Source organism: Budorcas taxicolor, chromosome 16, assembly GCF_023091745.1.
Source record: "Budorcas taxicolor isolate Tak-1 chromosome 16, Takin1.1, whole genome shotgun sequence".
Taxonomy (NCBI): Eukaryota; Metazoa; Chordata; class Mammalia; order Artiodactyla; family Bovidae; genus Budorcas; species Budorcas taxicolor.
Genome location: NC_068925.1, coordinates 30,519,909 through 30,544,988, shown reverse-complemented (window position 1 = coordinate 30,544,988; position 25,080 = coordinate 30,519,909). Strand labels below are relative to the sequence as shown.

At 47.3% G+C, this 25,080-nt stretch overlaps 1 protein-coding gene across 1 annotated transcript in view; it reads right to left on the bottom strand.

Annotated features, from left to right (window-relative positions):
- The window catches only part of STUM (stum, mechanosensory transduction mediator homolog), a 56,721-nt gene extending 37,567 nt beyond the window's left edge, over positions 1-19,154 (bottom strand). The window contains exon 1 of the mRNA XM_052654222.1: positions 18,956-19,154. Within this exon, the coding sequence (XP_052510182.1) occupies positions 18,956-19,154 (199 nt within the window). The remainder of the gene's footprint in view (positions 1-18,955) is intronic.
- Positions 19,155-25,080: the final 5,926 nt, after the last annotated feature.

The following is a 25,080-nucleotide window of genomic DNA, read 5'->3' as shown; positions in this document are numbered from 1 at the left end:
CCAAATTCACCTCCTACTTTCCCCCAGCCATATCAACCTCAGCCTTCAATGTGCAAAAATCTCCACAAAAATCATGTTTATGGAAATTATATCGCCATGGCAACTGTAAAGGTCTCACAAGTATTTTTAAAATAGCAAATTAACAAAACCCACTCATAAAAATCTAAAATCTGTTCCTTTATGAGCATTAGTGAACACATAGATTCTAACAAATACCAAATGTGTTTTGTGACATGATGGCCGAATGTCTGTAAAAAGTGCTCCTGATCTTGGATTAACTGGGGACAGAGGGCTGGATCTGTGAGAGCAAAGTTTGATTTTTCTAATAAGAGGTTGCATCTTGGATATATTCTAGAAAATAACACCAAGATCTTCTGGTGCAGAAAAATATGGATAACAGATCTGAATTGCTGAAATACTAATTTCTTACTTTCTATTTTCACATCACTGATATTATTACCTTCCCCACTCTGCAAGACTATTCCATTTTTAACTCATAGGTTTTTAACAGTTGCATAAGCTTCTGCCACTGTGATTTAGCCTGGCTGAATCTCTATTATAAAACCTGCTTCTCAAAAGTCTGCACACAAATCATAGAGGAGGAGGAAAAAAAAAAAAAAACAGACTCAGAGGTATCCAACCAAAACCTTTTTTCTTTTTAAAAATGTAATTGGTATGGCTATCAAAGGGGATCCTTTTAAGTAGATGATGCACTAATTTTTGGTGTCTTTTGTAAAGACTTAAAACGCAATAGGCGTATTTTGATGACTTCACATAACAAGGAATCGTTGAGGGTTTTAACAGCTCATACAGTGGAGGTTCTTTTTGAGAGTGGAGGAAGAGCAATCAAACCATGTACCTGACAACTTCTTTCTTTAGCTGGTCTCATCCTCCAAAGTGTGGTGGAGGGGAGCAGGGATAGACAAAGGAAATTGTGAGGTGAGGGGTGGGCGCAAAAGCAAAATGATGGGTCCTCCAGAGCAGAACACACACTGGGTTCAGGTGGTGATTTGCTCTCCATGAAGTGTAAGGTGGAGAAGGGAATCACTACCCACTCCAGTATCCTGGCCTAGAGAATTCCCCGGACAGAGGAACTTGGCGGGCTACCATCCATGGCGTTGCAAAGAGTCGGACCCGACTGAACGACTTTCCCAGGACTCAGGACAGTAAGGTAAAATTGCTGTTACAACAGCCTGGCCTGATGCTGCAACTTCCAAAGTGATCATAAACACAGAGAAATAGCAAAAAGTTGCTTGCAAATGGGGAGCTAGTTCTTAAAAGGCGGACGGTATTCAGACTCACATCAGGAAAAGAGGCAGAGGGCGAGAGCAGGCTGAGTGGCCAGCAGGCTCCAGGATGAAGGAGGGCGGTGGCTCCTGAGGCAGAGATGATGCTTCCAGCGATCAGTCTGCGAAGGGGACCGAGGGCGGGGAGGGGTGGGAGGTGGGGGTGAGGGGAAGGTAGAACCATGGCTTCCGCTGCTGGGGAAGGAGGGGCCGCCCAGAGACCTCTGAGCCAGGGCCCGCGACTGTCCAGGGAGGAGCTGGGGCTGGTGTCTGTTGATGAAAACCCATAAAGGAAAACATAGAAGGAAGACTCCTGGCCCCGGGGTGGGGGTGGGGGGTGCCGCTCAGCACCGTGTCACCCTCCTCCCTAGCCCACCCCCTCCCCCGGCACTCTCAGGAATGTGGCATCTCACGAGCACGAGAGCCATTTGGAAGCTGGACGCCCACACTTTTCTGGCTTCGTGTACTGGCTGTTCCAGAGCTTCCAGGAGGAAGACTGTGTTAGAAACCAACTTCTTAGCAAAACTGGGCTGTGGGGGGAGCTGGGTGTGGACAGAGGCGGTAGTGGTGCCAAGCTGGTGGTTCGGGTTCCCACAGCCCACGTGGGGGGGGTCTCTGTGCCAGTCGGGGTCAGTAACTATTGACAGAAGTCTGGGCAGGACCAGGAGGACCACCAGGGAGAGTGAAATGCTGATGTTTTGCAACAGAAGGAGCAGGAAGGGGGGTGTTGTCTGAGTCTGCAGAGGGCTGGGTGCAGGAAGAGGGAGTGCTGGACTGAAGCTGCGGTCACAGCCAAGCCAGAAGGAGCTGGAAAGGCCAACACCCAACCTCTCTCTTCCTTTCCTCTGACCCCTGCCAGTGCCTCCCATTGGCTGACACACCTGGAGCAGGTGAGGTCACATGGAGGTCAGCCTCCAGGCCAGGGATGGGTGGAGAATGGATGGTGGGTGGGGGAAGAGGTGGGGGTGGCCTCCTCTCCTGCCCACCTCGGCAAGGGCAAGCCTCACTCAGGCCCTCCGAGCATGAAAGCAGGAGATGAGCCAGGCGGCAGGAGGGAGATGAGCCAGACAGGCTGCTGGAACAGAGCCCCCATTCACTTCCTGACTGACAGGGACATGGTCGTGGGTGCGTGATCTTATTTCATTAACCATCTCAGCACAAACAAGAAGGCAAGAACAATGATCACTTTCCTCTGGATGAGTACAAAGTGGGGCCCATGGATGGTGATGGTGGTGGGGAAACCCCACTGGGCCAAGGGTGCTGTTACACAGATCTGGAACCAGAAGCCAGGATTTGGGATCACAGCCTGGCAGGGGCCATGCTCCTTCTCAGCTCATTATCAGTCAGCAGGTGTGGCTGGGATCCTGCTCCATGCTGTGGGCTGGGCCACACTCCAGGGAACATAAGAGAGGAGGAGTTGAGGAGACAAGACTAACCCATGTGAAATCACCCATGTGATTTCTTGGTGTTCAATCACTAAGTCATGTCTGACTCTGTGACCCCATGGACTGCAGCACGCCAGGCTCCTCTGTCTTCCACTATCTCTCAGAGTTTGCTCAAATTCATGTCCGTTGAGTCGGCAATGCTATCTAACCATCTCATTCTCTGCACCCCCTTCTCTTTTTGCCTTCAATATTTCCCAGCATCAGGGTCTTTTCCAGTGAGTCGGTTTTTTACATCAGGTGGCCAAATATTGGAGCTTCAGCTTCAGCATTGGTCCTTCCAATGAATATTCAGGGTTGACTTTCTTTAGGATTGACTGGTTGGATGTCCTTGCAGTCCAAGGGACTCTCAAGAGTCTTCTCCAACACCACAGTTTGAAAGCATCAATTCTTCAGCACTCAGCCTTCTTTACAGTCCAACTCTTACATCTATACATGACTATTGGAAAAACCATAGCTTTGACTATGTCATCATGTGATAGATTAAAAAACCCAAAGTTTGAGTGATGGGTAGGCCAGGTAGTCCAAAAGAGTAAATAAATTCTCGATTTTAATTCTACCCATCAACCCTATCCTCTCCCTCCAGTCTGTGTTCACCATCTCCAGACTTACAGTAAGAACCACGTGCATCTCCCCCATGGTTGGTGGTAGTGCCAATGCCCTGACGCCGAGGGGTGGTGGGTGAGGGACCCCATGCAGAATATGAAATGATGGGACACAAACAGCACTGGGGAGATGTAACTGCTCACTCCTCCCTTCCTGGGTCTACCTTTAAGGAGTGCATGAGTCTACCTTACATCCTGGCACGGGGCAGACCAGCTCTTAGTCCTCAGGGGAACCCACGCAGGAACACTGATGGTACCTTGTGGGAGGTTCTGCATTAAGCTCAGAGGAGAAGCTGGCAGGGAAAATAAAACACACAGCCATCCCATCCAAGTGTGGGCCCAAGCAATCAGGGATCTTGCCAAGGTCATGGCTTTTCTTTGCTTCCCTTTACCCCAAATCAATTCCCAAGCTCCAGGATTAGACACCTCTCCTCCAAATGGACTCAGAGTCCAGCCACAGGCCCTGAGGCCCCAGACCTTGGAAACCTGGCCATGCCCAACCTGGGGATTTTGGCATATCAGCCACTTGTCCCCCTTTCTGCCTCGAACCACAGAACCCTAGCTATAGGACCTAAGATGGTTATGTTTATGTTTCTCCTCCGTTGAGTCAGGCCACAGTGTGATCCCTGGAAAGATTCCACTTCTACGTTCAATCCATATGACCTCTCAGAGCAGCCCAGGCCGAAGGGCGAAGGGCGGCTCTCCCATGCTCTCCCAGCATGGTGCCATTGTTGACTGTTGGCTTGAGGCTGGTTTCTTTGAGGTCACAAGTGGTTCTTGAACTTCACACTGAGATGTCAAAAAGAGGAATTACTAATACCAGAAAGACTTCTCCAAAATAGCTCTGCAGCATTGGGACCTACTCCAGCTCTGGCTGAAGCATTCAGATGCCTGACGGGCCCCCAGGGAAGGCTGGGAAGGCAGTCGGGTCAGTCTCAACCAGCCACTGCAGGGCAGACCAGTTATGTGCACTGTCCACTGGCCCCAGCTCCCCCTAGAAACTTACTTCTTTATAATCAAACCTGTATTTCCTGATAGATGTGCTGATGGAGCAGAGAAATGGCTCACACTTCCAAATGGCTACAGTAAACTTCTGCACCACCTTGGGGTTTTACTGTTTGGCATTCCTGAGAAAATCCCTCTTGGGTGTCTGGGCCCTGCAACCCAATGCCACCTTGTACCACGACTTTTTTTCCCATGGCCCCAGGTGGTCCCTGACAGGTAGAGCTGGTAGACCTCAAGTGATAGGAAAGCACTTACACTGGGTATAGCCACTTGGATTTAGGTGCAGTGGCTATACCTAAACCATATGAGTTCAGAATGTTGGACTTTTAACTGTATAATTTTTAACTTCTTATTTTAAAATACTTTCAAACCTAACAGAAAAGTTTCAAGAATAATGCAGAAAAATCCTGTCTACCCTTTACCCAGATTGCCAGTTTTTTGACACTGGACTATATTTGTTTTGTCCTTCTCTCTCTTTATCTTTACATATTATTATCTTTTATTCTGAACCATTTGTAAACAGGCTGCATACATCACAGTTTTTTATTCCTTAATACTTCAATATGTTTCCAAAGAAAATTCTCTTACATTTTCACAGCACTGTGACCAAGTTTAGGAAACACAATATGGATACAATGTTTTTTCCTAATCTACAGTCCATATTCCAATTTTGTCAATTGTCCCACTAATGTACTTATTGGTATTCTTTTTCCCTCCAGTACAGAATCCAGTACCCTTAAGATTATACTTTATATTTAGTGATCATGCTTTTTTGTATCCTTTAATCTTTCACAATGATGATATTGTGATGATACCACATGACAGGTATTTTGTAGAATGTCCCTCAACTTGGGGCTTATCTTATATTTCCTCATGAATAGATTCAGATTACACACCCCTGATTAGAATACCACAAAAGTAATACTGCATCCTTCTCAGGATATCACGTCCAGAGGCATGCAATGTCTGTCTGTCCATCCTTGATGATGCTAATTTTTTAAGCAGCTTTATCGGAAAAGGCGATGGCACCCCACTCCAGTACTCTTGCCTGGAAAATCCCATGGATGGAGGAGCCTGGTGGGCTGCAGTCCATGGGGTCGCAAAGAGTCGGACACGACTAAGCGACTTCACTTTCACTTTTCACTTTCATGCACTGGAGAAGGAAATGGCAACCCACTCCAGTGTTCCTGCCTGGAAAATCCCAGGGATGGGGGAGCCTGGTGGGCTGCCGTCTATGGGGTCGCACAGAGTTGGACACGACTGAAGCGACTTAGCAGCAGCATTGAGATATAAGTCACACACCGTGCCATTCACCCATTTAATCACGCAACGGCTTTCAGCATATTCAGGTGGTGCCACCATCTCCACTGATCGATTTTAGACTGTTTCTATCACTCCCAAAAGAAACCTATACTCATTACCAATTATTCCCCCTGACCTCCCAACCACATCACTCCTCCTCCACAACTATTTCCTGTCTCTACGGACTGGCCTATTCTGGACGTATCACACAAATGGAATCACATAGTGTATGGTTCTTGGTGACTGGCTTCTTTCTTCTAGCAGGTTTTCAAGGTCTAGGTAATGTTATTTTGTTCACCCAGCCAAGAGGCTGTCTGGTTTCTCCACTGTATGATTCTTCCCCTTGCAATTAAGACGCATTCTGTGGAGAAACACTTTAAGATCATGCGGATATCCTGCTTCTCATCAAAATATCCCCCTAGATTTAATCTGATGGCTATTGCCCAAACAAATCTTTATTAAAATGGTTTACTAAGATTGATTGCCTCCACTGCCCCCCCACCCCGTCCATCCCCACCTACACTTAGCCGTTGTTAGCTGTTGACCCGGCTCTTCCCAGTCCCATGGTGGCTGTCTTCAATGAATCCGCCACAGAGCAAGCCCTCTGGCCCAGGGATGGGGTGGCCAACATCCTGCCTCTGCCCCACATCCCTCTCCTGAGTAGCTGAAACACCAAGGACCCTCAAGAGACACATTAGCTGTGGCACAGCCCTCCTCTAGTCCTGTCTCAGACCTGGGAACAGAATCCCTTCCTTCTGAGTCAGGAAAGCTAAGAACTGACATGAACGCCTGTGTCCCTCGGGTAAGGGACACACTTACTAGGTTAAGGGAGTAAGGATGTGCTCTTGACCCCACCTTCACAACCAGAAGTCAGCCACACAAACATCTCCCCTCCGACAAGTGCCTACTGGACCCTGCCAGGTGCTGTGGGAGGTGGAAGGTGATATAGCATGGCCCCACCCTTCAAGGAGATGATTCCAGTACAAAGATTAAGACAACAGAAGAACAGAATTTAAGGAAAACAAGAGAAATGTCCTAAATGGCCTGACAGTCCCAGGAAGGAGGAGCACCCCACATGGGAATGGTCAAGAAGGGCTTGGAAGAGCAGAGCCTTGGAGATGGGCCTGGTAGGTGGGCAGGATTCAGACCTGGTGGTGCAGGAGGATGCTCCAGGCAGGGGTCCAGAGGGGCACCATAAAACGATGTGCTTCAGTTCGACTAAATTAAAGGGAGGGAAAGAAGAAGCAAAGTTTGTTGAATCCTGGTGGGTCCAATGTGGAATGTGAGCTTAGTCCCTGGACAATAGAGAGCTGTTGCAGGTTTCAGAGAAGCAGAAAGAAATTGGCAGAGCTGAGCTATGGGCAGAGATGGGCTTAATCTGCTAACATGGAAATTCCATTAAAACCATAGGTGCACTGAGCTGTAGCCCAGGAAGACCCACGTCCATCTGAGGTGCTATGGGCATGTCTTTCTGCCGCCTGGCCGGAGGGTGACTCTTAGGCCCACGCAATATCCACGACCAGGGCCAGAGCCCTTGCGTCCCCAGGGAGAGGGGACATTTCCACCTCAGAAATGGCCCACGTTTCAACTCATGCCACCAGTGCCATGTTTTTGTGTTTTCACTGAGAAAGTTTTCCTTCTTGCTGAGATGTTTCTTTTTAAAACAAAACAGAAAATAAAACATGACAACCTCCCAAACAATGTTTGTTCCGGAAGCCTCCAGGTGGCTCACGTCTCGCCCATCTGGGCCTCGCCTTCTGAGACGCAGATCCCTGACTAGCAGAACTTGGAGGCAGTCGTGACCAAAAGGTGCCCCAGCAATCTCCCTTCCTCAGAAGCACCTGCCTGAAGGTGTTCCTGTCACAGGAAGCTCCCGAGGTTCTGAACAGAAAGTGGCTAAATGCTGAGACTGGAAGGCAGGGCAGGGAGAGGAGCAAGAAGCTCTGGGTTTGCTAAATACCACCGAGCTGCGCATGCTGAAAGTGATACTTATGGTAGGTAGCTAGATCTCAGTAAAGCTTATGAGGGGGAAGGCTGGGGCAGTGAGAAGAAGGGACTCTGGGTGATGGGACTGGATGTGGTCACTGATGAGTCACGTGCTGTCCTCTGCAGCCCTCATCAAATCTTTATAATACCTGCACGCTCGTTTAATTTGACAAATAAGTAATTAACCCTCTAGTATAGGGCTTCCCAGGTGGTACAGCAGTGAAGAATTTGTCTGCCAATGCAGGAGACTCTGGAGATGTGTGTTTGATCCCTGGGTTGAGATCTCCTGGAGAAGGAAATGGCAATAGACAAAGGAGTCTGGCAGGTTATAGTCCATGGGGTTGCAAAGAGTTGCACACAACTGAGCAAGCACGTGAGCGCGTGCCCGTGCGCGTGTGCACACACACACACACACACACACACACACACACACACACACGTTCCAGGCACCAGGTGGGCAGGAAGGTCTGGGGCTGGGAAAGTGATGTGAGATTGTGGGTAAGAGCCTCAGGTCCTGGAGGAGGCCTGTTCTCTGTAAAATGAAGTGATCAGATGACCCTAAAACTTCCTGACCCTGGGAAAGGTGGACCATTTTCTTTATTGAAGTTTCAGGACAAGTGACAGGCTCTTCTCTGCAAACACCAAATCGGTCTTGGCTTCAGGGTTAAACTTCTCAGTCAGTGAAGATCAAAGCCTACAGAAGGCTTGGCCATGGCCCCTACACATTTCAGGTTCTAGGACAGCCCTGGTCTCAGGTCATTTTATTATTTTCAAGAAAAATGACTTAGTCAATGAACTTAAGACCTTTCATAAAATAAACGCATATAAGTATCCATCAACAGATGAATGGATGAAGATGTGGTATATAGATATGATGGAATATTACTCGGCCATAAGAAAAGAATGAAATATGCCATTTGCAGCAACATGGATGGGCCCAGAGATGATCATACTAAGCGAAGTAGGTAAGGAAGAGAACAGCAAATACCATACGGTATCACTAATACGTGGACTCTAAAATACAACACAAATGAACATATCTATCAAACATATCCACCAGACAGAGAACTGACTCATGGTTTCCTGGGGGGTGTGCAGAGGCTTGGGAGTTTGGAATTAGCAGTTAAAAACTATTAAATATAAGATGGATAAACAGCAAGGTCCTACTGTATAGCACAGAGAACTATATTCAATATCTTCTGATAAACCATAATGGAAAAGAATGTGAAAAAATAATATATATATATATATATATATATATATACATTTGAACCATTTTGGTGTACATCAGAAATTAACACAACATTGTAAATCAATTATACTTCAATAAAATTAATTTAAAAAATGAAATTCTGTCATTTTCAAACAGTGTGGACTGACCTGAAGGTTATTACACTTAGTAAAATGTCAAAGACAAATACTGTATGATTATCACTTATATGTGAAATCTACAAAAAGAAATGAATGAACATAACAAAACAGAAACAGAGGGGACAAACTAGTGGTTATTAGTGGGGAGAGGGAAAGGGGGAGGGGCAAGACAGGGGCAGGGGATTAAGAGATACAAACTGCTATGTATAAAGTAAGCTACAAGGATGTATTGCACAGCACAGGGAATACAGCCAACACTCTGTAATGATTTTAAATGGAGTATGATCTACAGATACACTGAATCACTATTTTGTACACCTGAAACTAATATAATATCATGAATCTGCTATACTTCAATAAACATACACTCTCCCAAGGCCAAGCCCACCTTTTGCCCAGGTGATCGGGTTTCAAAGCTACAAACCACCAATATGGCCTCCAAGATGAATGAATGGTTTCCTTGGACTCATGAGCTGGGAAGTTCAAACACAAACCTAAGAACTGCCTAACTTTTATAGTAAGATAATGACAGGTAAAACTTAAAGGGCATTTGTGTGTGTGCCTGTGTGTGTGTGCACACTTGCATGCACACTCACACACCGACCTGATGCTCCCACAGCTTCTTAGCAAACAGTAAAGTTGTCCTCAGAGACATGTCCCTCACAGAGGCCCAGGGCTTGGGGGTTATAATGGCAGAACCTTCTCATAAATGGTAAACCAAGCCCTAGAGGCCAGGCACTGTTCCTCCCCCGCCTCCAGTGTGTCGAGTGTGTGAGGTCCAGGCAGGGCCCAGCAGGAGGTCCCAGGTCTTGGCTCTCAGCTACGTGGGACCAGAGGCTGAAAAAGCCTCCCTGCTTAGGGCTCTGCTGCCCGCCCAATGACATGGAGAGGAAAACTCCAGGACTGATCTTGGAAACAAAGGAAATTTTGTTCATGTTAACTGGTAGTGATAACCCCCTTTCTGACCATGGAGTGCTTCGTGGTTAAACAGAACACAATAGCCTTATGAGATGGTACAGCAGGGGTTATTTCCATTTCACAGATGGGGAAACAGGCTCAGAGAGGAAGGGGCGCAGAACTACACACATATGGAAGAACCGGATCAAGCTCTGGGGCCTCCTAACCTCCTGGGGCTTTGTGACTCTGATGCACTAGAGATGTGACTTAGTCCAGTGCCCTCTAGGTCACCCGCTGTATTTACCCTCCCCCTCGACCTGTGCATTGCAGGACCACTTACAAGCCAATCTATAAAAGCCACTGTGTCAAGTGACGCCTGTTCAGCGAGTCTCCTGTGGAATGTATCCTTTCATGAGTCGGGTCACAGCCTGGGCAGTGACACTTTGAGGAGTGACCAGGTCAGGCTCAATAACATGAACCGCATCCACATTTCTTCTGAGATATTGCAAGAATCGGAGGTGCTGTAGGGAGCAGACACGGTCAGCCAGCAGGTGATCCTGAGGAAGTTGGTGTCAGACCCAGGAGCATGCCGAGCAGAGGAGAACTGACTCGCTGCCTTCTACAGCATGCCCCTCCTGCTGTTGGCAGGTCTGTGCTCCAGCTGAGATGCAGAGTCAAAGGAGATGAGGTCCCTGTATACCGTATGTTTCATAGAGACAGTGCTCTTAAGGAACACAAACTCGCAAAGAAAGGAAGTCTGGGGAGGATGGAAAAAGCCATAATCTTAAGATTATCTGGAAGGTGTTATGGGCTGAACAGTGTCCCCTCCGAAGTCCTACCTCCCAGTGCCTCCACACGTGACTGTATTTGGAGACAAGGTCTTTAAAGAGGTAAATAACTGAAATCAAGGTTTTTAGGATGGGCTCTAACTCAATATGACTGGTATCCTTGTAAGAGGAGAGATGTGGACACAAAGACACACAAAAGGAAGACCCTGTGAAGACACACAGAAAAAGTGGTCACCTACAAGCCAAGGAGAGAGAATTCAGGAGAAACCAGTGCTCCTAACACCTTGATCTTTGACAACTTCTCTTCTTGAAGCCACCTGGTCCATGGTATGTGTTATGGCAGCCCTAACAAACCAATACAGGCCTCAGTGAGCTGGTGACATTTGAGCAAAGGTAAAGGATATGAACAGGAATCCACATAGATGTCTGTAGAACAAGTACTCCAGCAAATGCGAAAGCCTTGAAGCGAGAAGATGCTTCCAACATAGTCAGGAAACAATGAAGAGGCCAGTGGGCTGGAGTACAGTAAGCAAGAAGGAGAGGAGATGAAATCAGAAAGACAGTGGGAGAGATGCTGTGCCCCACACCACAGTGGTGCTATGTTATCCAATATGATGGCCACTGTGGCTAGTGGGCACTTGACTGAGGTTAGTCCAAACTGAGATTCAATGCCAGTATAAAATTCACAACAGATTTTTGAGAACCTACTACACAGAAAAAGAAGCATAAAATATCTTGTCAATAATTTTTATATTGGTATGCATTGAAGGATAAAATTTTGGATACACTCAGTTAAGTACAGTATACTAATAAAGTTAATTTCACCTTTTCCTTTTTTATAACATAGGCACTAGAAAATTTTAGATTATACTTGTGTCTCATGTTGTATTTCTTTTGAAAATCTCTGGTCTAGGGTCTGGTGGGTCATAAGGACATGAGCTTTTACTCGAATGATATGAGAGCCACTGAAGGGTTTCCAAGTGACAGGATCTGACTCACTTGGGTTTTCAAAAGGATCACTCTTACTGCCATACTGAGGACAGACTATGAACAAGGTCAGTAAAGGCAAGCAGCCCATTAAGAGGCCATTGCATTCTGGAGAAGACGGAGGATTGGACCAGCAGGGCAGACACAAGGTAGGCAGAAGTGATCGGATACTGACTATATTTTGAAAGCAGAGCCAAGTATTTCCTGACAGACTGGGCGTGGGGTGTGAGAAAAAGAGGAGTCAAGGATGAATTCCAGACTCTGGCCTGAGCTACTGGAAGGATGCCATTGCTGAGACGGGGAAAGATGAGGGAGAAGTAGATTTGGGAAAGAAAATCAGAAGGCTGGTTTTGGGTAAGTTAAGTCTATGATGCCCCTTGGTTTCCAAGGAGAGATGTTGAGAAGTCAGTTGGATATAAGAGTCTGGAGGTCAGGGAGAGTCTGAGCTGGAGATCTGGATCTGGGAGTCATCATCACGAGGATTTAATTTACAGCCAGGAGACTGAGCGAGAACATCACAGGGGTGAGTGGGGGTGGAAAAGAGAGCAAGATCAAAGAGAAAATCAAGATCAAGAAGATCGAGTGCCTGGGGAACTCCCAAGTTTAAAAACTGATGAGATGAGCAAAGGAAACGGAGAGAGATTCACAAGGTATAAAGAAAACTAGGGAGTGTCGTGTTCCAGAAGCCGAGTAAAGACAGTGTTTTCAAGGAGGGAGTGAGCAATTGTGTCCAATGCAACTGCAAAATCTGGCAAGATGAAGACAGAACTGACCACTGGATTCAGCAAATTTGGAGGAGACTGGTGATCCTGATAAGCACAGTTTGGGCAAGTGATGGAGGTAAAAACATGCTTAGAGTGGGCTGAAGGGGGATTGATGACAACAAATCTAAAGGGGAACAGAGAGGTGGGCAACGGGCAGAGGTGAGGGTAGGACCAAGAGAGCCCATTTGCAAAAGATGAGAGACACTGTCAGCATGTATGTATGCTAAGAATGAGTCATTCAACAAAAGAAAACCGATGATATCAGAAAGAGTGGCTACTCTTCTGGTGTTTTCCTAATCTCCAGAGTATGCTTATATTGCATTTTCTGTCTTATCAACTACAGATGTCATTTATTGACTTTTGTTATGATGCGTAAGAGCTAGCTTACTTTTATCATTCCTCATTCTTTTCCACTCTTATCTCAACATGACCCCACTGTCCTGATACATTACTGTCTCAGTGCATCTGCTGATTTCCTTGGTAGCCTTTATTTCTTGGTCTATCAACTTCAGACAGCATGTCTTGATCACTTACTTCACACGAGGAGTGTATTCACACCTCTACCCTACCCTCTACACGTTAGTCAGTTGTGGTAGGTTGTGCTGGGAAATAACAACACTAACACAACAGCAGAAAAATCTCAGTTTTATTTCTCACTCATGTGACATGTCATGCCCTGCTTCCGTTGTCCTCTTTATTCTGAGAACCAGGTAGAAGAGCACATCTGAGACCTGCCACTCTCACGAGAGAAAGAAAAGAACAGTGGCAGAACCTCACAATGCCTCTGAAACTGTCTGCTCAGGCCCAACATATGCCACTCCCACTCACTCACTCGGCCAAAGTGAGTCACATGGCCAAGCCTGATAACGTTGGGCAGGGAAGGAAACAGTCTCCTCCCACAGGAATCATGGCATTAAGTGGGTATGTGACATCATCTTTCAGTTCAGTCACTCAGTTTTGTCCGATTCTTTGCGACGCCATGGACTGCAGGCAGGCTTCCCTCTCCATCACCAATTGCCAGAGCCTACTCAAATTCATGTCCATCGAGTCGGTGATGCCATCCAACCACCTCATCCTCTGCCATCCCCTTCTCCTCCCACCTTCAATCTTTCCCAATATCAAGGTCTTTTCCAATAAGTCAGTTCTTCGCATCAGGTGGCCCAAGTATTGGAGTTTCAGTTTTAGCATCAGTCCTTCCAATGAATATTTAGGACTGATTTCCTTTAGGATTGACTGGTTGGATCTCCTTGCAGTCCAGGGGACTCTCAAGAGTCTTCTCCAACACCACAGTTCAAAAGCATCAATTCTTCAGCGCTCAGCTTTCTTTATAGTCCAACTCTCACATCCATACCTGACTACTGGAAAAACCATAGCTTTGACTGGACGGACCTTTGTTGGTAAAGTAATGTCTCTGCTTTTTAATATGTTGTTGGTAAAGTAATGCCTCTGCTTTTTAATATGCTGTCTAGGTTGATCATAGCTTATCCATAAAGTCATAGCTTATCTTTCAGTGGATAAATGGAAATAACAATTTATTCTATCACAATTTACCTGTCAATTTCTATAAGCTGTTTTTTTAATTTTATATTGCCAAGGAAAAAAATCTTACATCCACCTTTATAGCTATTATTAAGTAGTCCTCAGTGCTTTGCCTGTGGTTGGTTTTAAAAGTTAAAAACCACTGAGATGCATTTATATCATTATGACTAAGCAAATACTCTTCACTACAGAATCAAAGAGACCCATATTGTGCACCACTGTTCACAGACCGACTCTATGCACTTAAAAGAGTCTTTCTTATATTCCACCACTTGCCTAAAACCAGGTCACAGTTTGATTTGCTTCCTATTTAAGCTATACCTTTAATACCGTGTTTTTTGTTTTTTCCCAAAGTTGTTATTTTTTCTTTTTTTAAATTGTTGATAGAAGAAACATCTGCCTTCTACATCATATCCCTAATATCCTCAAATTCTTTTTCATTTAGTGTTTGGAATCCTCTATTCTTTTTGAAGTCTACTGACCTCCTGATATAATTGGGTAGTTGCTTCATTTGGAGATCTTGATACTTTTACACAGCTTTTTGTCTTTACTGCAGTTACTAATTGCCTTCTGTTTTTCTTGCTTTCTGCTTTGTATCACCACTTTAATCTCTTACAGTATACCAGTAATACTCTCTACTCCGTGGAATGTCCCTTTCTCCCATCTTCCTCACCTCATTCCTGGAGCCTTCTACCCTCCTACAGTAATGAAGACTGACTGCTCTCCAGGCTTGCTGAACAATTTTATCCTAGGTTGCTTTTCATGGCTGCTTTCAACTGGATACACTATTCCCTGGATCTCATACCTTCTTTTTTGGTTTACTTTCTTGTTTTGCTGAGATACATCCTCAAATGATTTCCTTAAAAAGACTGACTTAGGATGTAAACTTCATTGGTTCTTTCACCCTTGGGACTGCCTCACTTCTATATAAAACAAAGGGCTTGGACCAGATGATCTCTAATGCCTGTTCAAGGAATATAATTCTGGTTGGTCAGTGTGCATTCTATAAATAGTATACTATATCAAGGAGAGACTTTAAATGGTTTTTGCTCTAAGGAACTTACAATCTACTTGGATAGACAAAGAATAAACTCTTGTAACAGTAATAAAAAGGTAACAATGCAAAAGATGCCACAAGGTAGGGCATGATTCATCATCAACTAGAGGCTCAGACTTAAAGGAGAGAGAAGCTGAGCCAGACTGGATGTGCTAACTAGGGAAAGGAGATCTTAGCTGAGTGCAAAGAGCAGGCAGTATATTGGGGGGGGGGATTAATTATTTATGAATATTCAACACTAGATTAATAGCCAACATTAATCTGATGGAATAGTTAATAGTCAGTGAAAGTTCTCCTCTGTCCCACTTTCCCTGCCACAGAGTTACCAACATTTTCATTTCACCAAGTCAATCAAGATAGAAACAATTTTCAAATATGAAAGTATAGTTTTTCTCATAACGAACAGACAAACTCTTTGGCCACTTTGGGGCATAACAGTGAACCTCCACTACATGTATGAGCAATTGTGTATACTTATAAACGCCATACCTGTTGGACTATGAACGTATTGGCCATGGTCTTTGTTAGTAGAGTTTCACTGAACAGGAAACTACCATCATCCATTTTTCAAATTCATTTTGTATCATTCCAATGAGGATCCAGAATGACCATAAATCACTTCCCCTTCCCACTGACTCCCCAAGAGAGGAAACATCTCTCTGATGGTATGTTACCCCAACAGCCCTTCTGCTTGGACCAAGGCAATACCAGGGAATTGTAAGGACTGGGCTTCTCCATGGGGGGTCCTGCAGACTGGATGAACCTGAAATGCTATCAGAGAAAAATGGTGCCTTCATTCAGCCCAACACTGGCACTCCCATCCCATTTGCAAATAAGGAGAACACTTGCAGGTAAGGAAGTTTCCAGAAAAAAGAGGAGCTCTTTGGGCCCGTGCTGCTACCAGTTTCCAGAGAGCAGGAATGATGTGAGGATGGCAAGTGCTTGGAGCCCCACGATGGAAACTCTTAGCAGGGTCTAACCTAATACTACTCCTTCTGGGAGGCATCCTCTGAACTCCCATCCCAGCCCTGGAAGAATCAATTACTGCTCAAATACTGTTCCTGCTGCCATTATAGCAATAACAAATTTAAACAATGTTTGCATCAATTTTCCTCAACAATCTATGACACCTTGACTGATTTATTCATCATCACATCCCCAGTGCTGGGCACGCAGTGGGTGCTCTGTGTTTGTCGAATAAAAGAGTGAACAGATTAAAAGAAGCTTCATTTCCTCAAAGGGCAGGACCAGACATGAATATTCAGTTTTCACAGGAGCATCAGATAAGCGGGAGGACATGGAGAAGTGGATCTGGGCTAAGGGAGAATTTTCTAAGCGCTGGGGCCATTCAAACCCCAACAGGGTCAGTTGCGGGGGCGGGGGGGCAGGGGGGTGGGGTTTGCAAAAAAAAAAAAAAAGCCTGGAGATTTTGCCTGCGCTGTTTTGTTGTCCAGGATTCCACTGCAGGTCAAGGGAAGCAGAGAGGTCAATAAATACTCAGAAGAAAGGTCCCAGAGGGCAACCCCCCACCCCATACACCAGAGATGGGACCAGTGCTCAGCTCTGCAGAGGGTCAAAGAGCAAGATGGACCCACGGTCTCCAGAACACTCTAATGGCCAGACCCTGAGCTTTATGTAATCTCATTTTATCCTCCCAGCATCCCAGAGGGACAGGCATCCCTGACTGACAGATGAGAAATACCAGCAAGGATCAAGAACTCCCTTCAGTGTGTGTGTGTCAGGGGAGAGGGGGTGGAGGCAGGGGCCCATGCACCTAGTCAGTTGTACAATGACAGCCAACACAAAACAATAAAATGCCTGGATTTTCAGTCACTGAAAATTCTGAAGTCTGTGTACCCACGGCTCACCTCAGCCTGTTTTATTACTTTTGTAGTTTGCTTTTTTCTCTCTCTTTCTTTTATTCTGGCTTCTTAGAAAGGTTTCTTACAAAAATCCCATAGGATTCTGCTCTAACAATAACAGCAACAAAATGTTATAAAGGGCACGGGCATGCATGCTCAGTCATGTCACTCTTTGTGACCCTCTGGACTGTAGCTGGCCAGGGTCCTCTGTCCATGGGATTCTCTAGTCAAGAATACTGGAGTGGGTGGCCATCTCCTCCTCCAGGGGATCTTTCCAACCCAGGGATGGAACCTCATCTACTGTGCCTCCTGCATTGGTAGGTAGATTCTTTATCACCCAGCCACCTATGTAAAGACAGAAAAAGTGGGGGGAAGATGGGAGGAGTTGGCAGGAGGGCAGGGGGTGTGGCAGTGGGCCTAAGGGTGGGAAAGGGACCTAGTGAAGCAGACCTAGGAGGTGCCCAGATGAACAGGGGCTGTGGCCTGACCCAGCAGAGACTCGGGGTAGCTCTGCCCACCTGGCACCAATGTGCGTCTTTCCTCAAAGACCGTAAGATGGCATTTACTTCACCAAAAGGAGAATCAAGACACATCCCTGCTGGTGATCTTCACATCCCCAGAGAGATGGACAGGCAGTGCGTTTTTCACTCCAGCAGGTGGGAATGTCTGACACAGCTAAATTAGCCTCGGCTTGCCTTTTCACAGGGTCTACACGTGCACAGAGAGCCGGCCTGAAGACAGCAACCAGGCTGCTGAAGGCATGACAAGGGGATGCCCAACTGAAGGCCACCTAGCTTTCTGCTCAGACACAAATACTTCTCCAGCAGCATCCCCCCCCCCACCTCCCCCTAGGGGGCAGAAAGATGAGCAGGAAGGGGAAAGCGGACCCGACCTGCGTGGGTGGGTGTGGTCTTCCCTATCAGCACCCAAGAAGCCCCTGCAAAGCTGCTTAAGAGCCGGGCCGTGAGAAAGGCCAAAGCAAAACAGAAAGCCACTTCTAGCTGACCTCTGTTCTTGGGAACTTGGAGCCTTACAGCGGCAAGCTTTTTTCCTGGGCACAGAGGTGCCTGCCTCTCCAGTCTCACGCGGAATTGGGGGGTGAGTTGCTGTTAACTCAGAAGAACAGCCGGTGCCAAGTTGGCAAGTTGGGAGTGATCCGGGAGGGGATGCAGACATATTTGGGTGTGGGGTTAGGAGAAGAAGGGTCAAGAAAACTTCGCATTTCCTCCCTTTATGCCCCCACTGGGCACTCCTATCTCTGTGATGGGCCTCCGTTTTAAAATTGGGGACACAGGTGCCATCAGGACCGTCCAGGCCGCCAAAGTCCAACACAGAATTACACCCGCGGGCACTCCACGTTCTCAGGAACGGAAGCGATGGGGGAAGTTATGGGGTCAGCTCTGGCCAAGTGCGGTTCAAACCCACAGGCATCTAAACTAATAAAATCGTCCCTCTTCCCCTCGGCGTCCTGCAGGGGTGCTGGTGGAATCGCAAGCACGCCGGAAGGCGGTGGAGACTCTGGCTGAAGAGCTCTCGCCCCCACACGCCCCTCACCGCGCGAAAGCAGGCGGGGCTGCGGGGTGTCTTCTGTCCCAACTCATCTCCCTTTTTTCCCCAGCTCGACCGACTTCTCCAATGCCCAGGGACTTGGTTATCCCCACCGGCGGCCCCAACGCTGGTCTTGCTGGGGCCCCGCGCCCCTCGGAGGATGGAGCTCGTAGGAGGGCGCGCAGGGCGGAGAGAAGAGGCAGGATTAGCCGGGGTCGAGAGAGCCGCCTGGGCGGCTTGCCGGCAGACTCCAACCTTCCCGTCAAAGTTTCCGGCTCCTCGAGGCCGGATCACCTGGCTCCCAGGTCGGAGGAGGTGAAAGCAGTGTCAGGGAGCCCCGCGCCTCCCTCCGGGCGCCCCTCCACGCGCTTCTGCCACCTGCCAGAGGGCGCTAGGAGCGCCGGCGCGGCACTTGCAGCCCGTGGGCGCGGCCCGAGGGTCCCTCCCTGACCCCTCCCCTGCCGCCCTCAGCTCCCGGGGCCCGGGGCGCAAGGGGTCGCGGCCGTCGCGTCTTACCCAGTCCCGGCACGAAAGTGTTGAGGAAGAGGCAGATGACGGCCACCGGGAAGGGCATGTAGGGGATGGCGGCGCGCAGGGGGCCCTTCTTCTCGCGGACTTGCACCACCACTCCGCTGGACGAGGACGCCCCTCGCTCCGCCGCCGCCACAGCCGCCGCCGCCGCCGCCGTCTCGGCGTCCTTGTGCGAAGGCTCCATGGCCGGGCGCGCTCCCCTCCCCGGGAGCCCGGCTGCCGCGGCCGGGGCTGCCGCCCAATGCACAGGGGGCGGGTGGCGGGCGGCTTCAGGGCACTGGGAGCCGCGCCGAGCTCAGGCGGCCAGCGCGCTCCGGGTGCGGCGCGGCTCGCCCGGAACCCCGCACGCCCGCGTCCCCACGCGCCCGGCCCTCTGCCGCGCTCGGCTGCGCTCCCACACCCCCGGCGGAGGGGCGGGGAGGGCGGCGTGACACCCGGTGACAGCGCTCCGACGCCCCTCCCCGCGAGGCCCCTTCCCCGCCCTCCCTTCCACTCCCCCACGTCCCCCCGCCCCCAACCACCACTTACAAACCTGGGCGGAGGGAAGCAAGTAGAAGAGGACCGCGGAGGCAGCTGGCTGTCCAGATACCGGCAGGCACGGACACCTCTCTCGCTCCAGACAGGTGAACGGGGCGGGGACCTCCGCCGAGGACACCGTGAATTGGCCGCGTGCGTTAGGCTGGCCCGGAGGGGAAAGGCTTCGAGACTGAATCTTCTAATCGGGAGGTTGCGTGTTAACGGCAGGGAGATGGAGGCAAGGAACGCGCCGCGCCTGCTGCCTCCGGTGCTTTAAATTCATTCTGATTTGAATGGATTTCAAGTCACTGGAAAAGCGACTTTAGGATCGATCAAGCTGAAAGCAGGAGACCCAGCTATTCAAACAGGTCTCCATGAGGCTAAAGTGGACCCCTTCCTTACACACAAGCACACACACACACACAGAGAGAGAGAGAGAGAGAGAGAGAGAGAGAGAGAGAGAGAGAGAGAGAGAGAGAGAGAGAGACGCGAAAACTAAAAGAAATGAGCCTGTTGCTCGGAAGGGGGGATGTTGGGAACTGTCCCCGAGCAGTTCTGGGGAAAACCTGGGCTTTTTGTGAGCTGGCCTGGTGGTAAAGAAGCCAGCGAAGACACAGCGTCCTCTGGTGTTGGCAATGCAGCAGTTGGTAAAGCAGGAATTGCCCAGCCGTGTGCAGGCGGTTAACAGGAGGCCCCATATTTAATCAGATTTTCTGAATATCGCCGCCTTCACCTCCACACCTGGAAAAATTGAAGGGATGAAAGCAATCACCACTTACGTTAGGGAGGGATTCAATGCGTCAGAATTATCCTGATATTCAGCAAATCGTCTGAATAATTGGAAGGATGCAAATCCACTTCCTTCCCAGCAACCCTCTTTCTCCAGGAAAAATGGTGATAGAATAATCCCCAAACAGCCCAGAGATTCTGGGGAAGGATACTAAAAAAAGTGTATTATTGTGGGGGTATCTGAATTAAATTATTTTATTTTATTTTTAAAAAATATTTATTTGGCTGGGACAGGTCTTAGTTGCAGTGGGGCAGGGTGGAGGGTGAGAGGGGGTTGGGGGGTGGGCGGGGAAGGCTGGGAGCTGATCTTCAGTTGTGGAATGTGGACTGTAGTTCTCTGACCAGGGAGGGAACTCGGGCCCCCTGCACTGGGAAGGAAGCGTGTTACCACTGAACCACCACCGGGAAAGTCCCTGAATAGAATAATTTTAAAAGCAGATGGTCAGCAGGGGATAGTGGTGATACTAGTGAGCACATAGTAGTAACTAGTTAGGCCTGGCAATCATAAGTAAACAAAACTGAAATACTTGTCTCTTGTCTGACCACTAACTACCCGTATGACTCAAAAGAACTCATCAAGCCCTTTATGGGCTTGAGTTGCTGTGATTCAAATCGATATTCAGTTTAATATGCATTTATCAGAGGTCTAATATGACTTGGATTCTGGAGAGAGGTAAAACCCAGCCCCTGACTTCAAGGGTCTAATAGATGAACTGACAGATACTAACAGCTACAAGGACAGAATTATAGATGGTGATGAATGCTGTAGCCGCGGTAAGCAGAAAGTGCTGAGAAAACATGGACCCATCTGTGAAACCAGCGAGAGAGGGGAGGCGTCAGAAAGTCTCCCAAAGAAGGTGATAGCGGATGAGACTCGTGAAATGACTACAGTTAATTGCTTGCAGGACATTTATTTTATTTTAAACAAACACATTTATCCAAGCCCTCTACCAGGCACCAAGCACTTTACACATTTTAACTCATTTAAGCCTTACTACACTCTATCTTATTGGAGAAGGAAATGGCAACCCACTCCAGTGTTCTTGCCTGGAGAATCCCAGGGATGGGGGAGCCTGGTGGGCTGCCATCTATGGGGTCGCACAGAGTCGGACACGACTGAAGCGACTTAGCAGCAGCAGCAGCAGCAGCACACTCTGTCTTGTGTTATTCATTACCCCATTTTACCAGTGGGGCCGTTGGTACCCAGAGAGGTTAAGTAAGCATTCTCTGAACACTTTTTCACGGAATACTTGAATGGTTTTGGGGTCACTGAAAGGATTTCAGGGAGGGAAATGGATTTACATCTTCCAATTTTCTAGATGATGTGCTTAATATCTGGATGTCAGAAAGATATATAGATAGAGCAACAGCATGTACAAAGGCATGGAAACCTAGACTTGCAGGAACGTTCCAGAAATAGAAGTATGGCAGGACTAGGACTCCTGCGGGCAGGGGCTGGAGATGGTGGGGGGGGGATGGGCAAGAACTAAGTAATGATCCAGGAACAATTTGGATTGGATGGAATCAGTGCAACATTCTAAGCAGGCATGTGGCATGCCCTGAGTGTTACAGTTACTATGTAACAAACTACCCCCAGACCCAGCTCTTTTGTTATGATGACAGATTCTTTGGGTCAGATTGGACAGAACAGAGCTGAGACAGCTCTTCCTTGCTTTAAAATATGTCTGGAGCTGAGAGCACTCAAACAGTGACAGCTGGAATAGCCATGGCTAGAGGATCCACTTCCAAAAGGATCCTCAACTCTGATATCTTGACTGGGATGACATGATAGCTGGCTCCGCTGGGACTGTTCTCTAGAGCCCCTACACAGGGCCCTTCTATATGACTTGGACTTTTCACAATGTGGAGCCTGGTTCCTGAGAGGAAACTTCCCCAGAAAGGGCATGGCAGGACTAGAGGAAGCTGCGTGGACCTTCTGCTCTAACATCAGAAATCACACAGCATCAGTTCTATGGGCTGTATTAGTTGAAGCTGTCACAAACCTGCTTGGATTCAAATGGAGGACATCCCACCTCTCAATGGAGTAACGTCAAGAATTTGAGCCCTGATTTTAAAGCCACCCTAAAGAGATATGCTGACGAAGTTCTGTATAGTCAAAGCTATGGTTTTTCCCATAGTCATGTATGGATGTGAGAGTTGGATGGTAAAGAAGGCTGAGTGCTAAAGAATTGATGCTTTAGAACTGTGGTGCTGGAGAAGACTCTTGAGAGTCCCTTGGACAGCAAGGAGATCAAGCCAGTCAATCCTAAAGGAAATCAACCCTGAATATTCATTAGAAGGACTGTTGCTGAAGCTGAAGCTCCAGTACTTTGGCCACCTGATGCAAAGAGCTGACTCACTGGAAAAAAACTCTGATGCTGGGAAAGACTGAGGGTAGAAGGAGAAGGGAGCACCAGAGGGTGATGGTTAAATAGCATCACTGACTCAATGGAGATGCGTTTGCACAAACTCCAGGAGATAGTGAAGGATAGGAAAGCCTGGCGTGTTGCAGACCAAAGAGTCAGACATGAATTAGCGACTAAACAACAACAGCAACTAATGAGATATGGTTTGGTGGAAGGACCGCTCAGTCAACCGTGTGGAGGATGGATTCCAGGGGGTTGTGGACAAAAAAAAAAAAAATGTTGCCTGCCATTTCAGTCAACAACAAATGCTGATCTCCATCAAGTGGTCAGCTACTGGCAGCCACCTGATGATGTGCCCTGAGGATTCAGGATCAAGAAAAAACAAAATACTGGCCCTGGATAGATAAGATGCATAACAAGGGAGTAATTTCAATGAACCCAGATTCTTGCATCTTCCATACATAGATAAGCACTAAAATTATTAACTCTAGATGGCTTTTTGGTGTGTGATTTGCCATAATCTTTTGATGTTCAACTACATTTGTTTATTTAGCAAAAAATCCTATACATCCTTGCTCCTCCCTTACCTCTTTGGAACAGCTCTTCAGAGTTATCTGAGAGGGTATTTCCCAGGCTTTAGTTCTCAGTAAAGTCCCCTAATACAACATAACTCTCAACTTTCAGGTTGTGCAGTTTTTTGTTTTGTTTTTTGTTGTTGTTAGTTGGTTGGTTGAGGTTCTTTTTTTTTTTTTTTTCAGTTGACAATGTAACATTAGGTCTCATGAGAGGGGAACCTCTTCCTGACCTTTCCCCTATGGGGAATAGGGCAGGAATAGTTTTCATTAACCCACTCCAGTGTTCTTGCCTGGAGAATCCCAGGGATGGGGGAGCCTGGTGGGCTGCCGTCTCTGGGGTCGCACAGAGTCGGACACGACTGAAGCGACTTAGCAGCAGCAGCAGTTTTCATTAACAGACCAAAAGGAAAAGTTGAGCTTGAGGGACTGAGGGCAGCCAACGGGTAGTGGGCACTTGCTGATAAAATAACCAGCTGTCTTGACTGTTAGTCAGTGTGAAGCTCAGTAAAGCAATTTGGGCTGCAGCTTTGGGAGCCATCAGTGTACGAATAATAGTTAAAGCCCTGTGGTGTAAAACAGACGTGGAATAAGAAGACTGGAGGGCCTAGGAGAGCCATCAGAAGTTACTGAAATTAAGCAGTAAGGAAGGAGGGAGGGGAAGATTTTTAAAGAAGAAACACTAGGAATGTTTCATGGAAGCCAAAAAGGAAGATTTTTAAGGAGGAGTGGTCAGCAATGTCAAATGCCATGGAAGGACCAAGGAAGGCCTCAAAATTACCTATGGGGTTTGGCAATTAGGAGGTTCAGCTCCCTGGAACCCCAACTCTAACATCTCACCCACTGTGTCTGTTTTTAAGGAATTTGTCCATTTCATTTAAACTGTTGAATTTGCTAGGATAAAATTATTCATAATATTCATTTATTGTCTTTTTAATGTCTGTGAAATCTGTGATGATGTCTCCTCTTTCAGTCCTGATATTTGTGCTTTCTCTTTTTCCTTAATCTCACTTGCAAGGGATTTTTCTGTTTGACATTGTGACCACAACTTGTATTTGAAGCAGAGTTTAAGATCTAAGTTATTTCATGCAGGAAGAGGTCTCCAAAAAGGTTAAAACCTTAAAAAATCCTCTCTCCCCAAAATCAGACACAAATATAACAACAACAAAAAATCAGTTGATTGCATCAGCCAAATATATCTGGGCCAGGCATTGGGTCATAAAGATAAAATCTGTTGTTTGGCCTTGTTCTGTCATCAGCTGAATAAAGTACTTCAGCTTTGGACCTCTTTTTAGCCAAAAACTTTTTTTTTTTTTGCTTAAGTCAGCTTCCAAACTGTACAAGGGATTCATATATCAACCAGGATGGCTCCTTTTGGCAAAGATTATGTTGTAGCTTTGGCAGTAGAAAGACAGACCTTATTTGGAGCTCTGTGTCTGAATGATTTCTTAACCTCTGAGCCTCAGTCTCCACAATTGTAAATAATACTTATCTCATTGGTGTATGTGTCAGGATTAAGGGAGAAAATGTGTGCAAGCTACACAATAAATGGCCACTGAGTCAGGAGCCTTTGAATCCCAGGAATACCCTGCTGGCTCAACAGTAAAGAATCTGCCTGCCAGGCTGACAAGGGTTCAATCCCTGGGTTGGGAAGATACCCTGCTGGCTCAACAGTAAAGAATCTGCCTGCCAGGCTGACAAGGGTTCAATCCCTGGGTTGGGAAGGAAAGGGCAACTCATTCCAGTATTCTTGCCTGGGAAATCCCATTGACTCAGGAGCCTGGCAGGCAACAGCCCATGGGGTCACAAAGAGTCAGACATGCCTTAGCCACTAAATAACAAAAATAGAAAATCCTAACTCAAATTT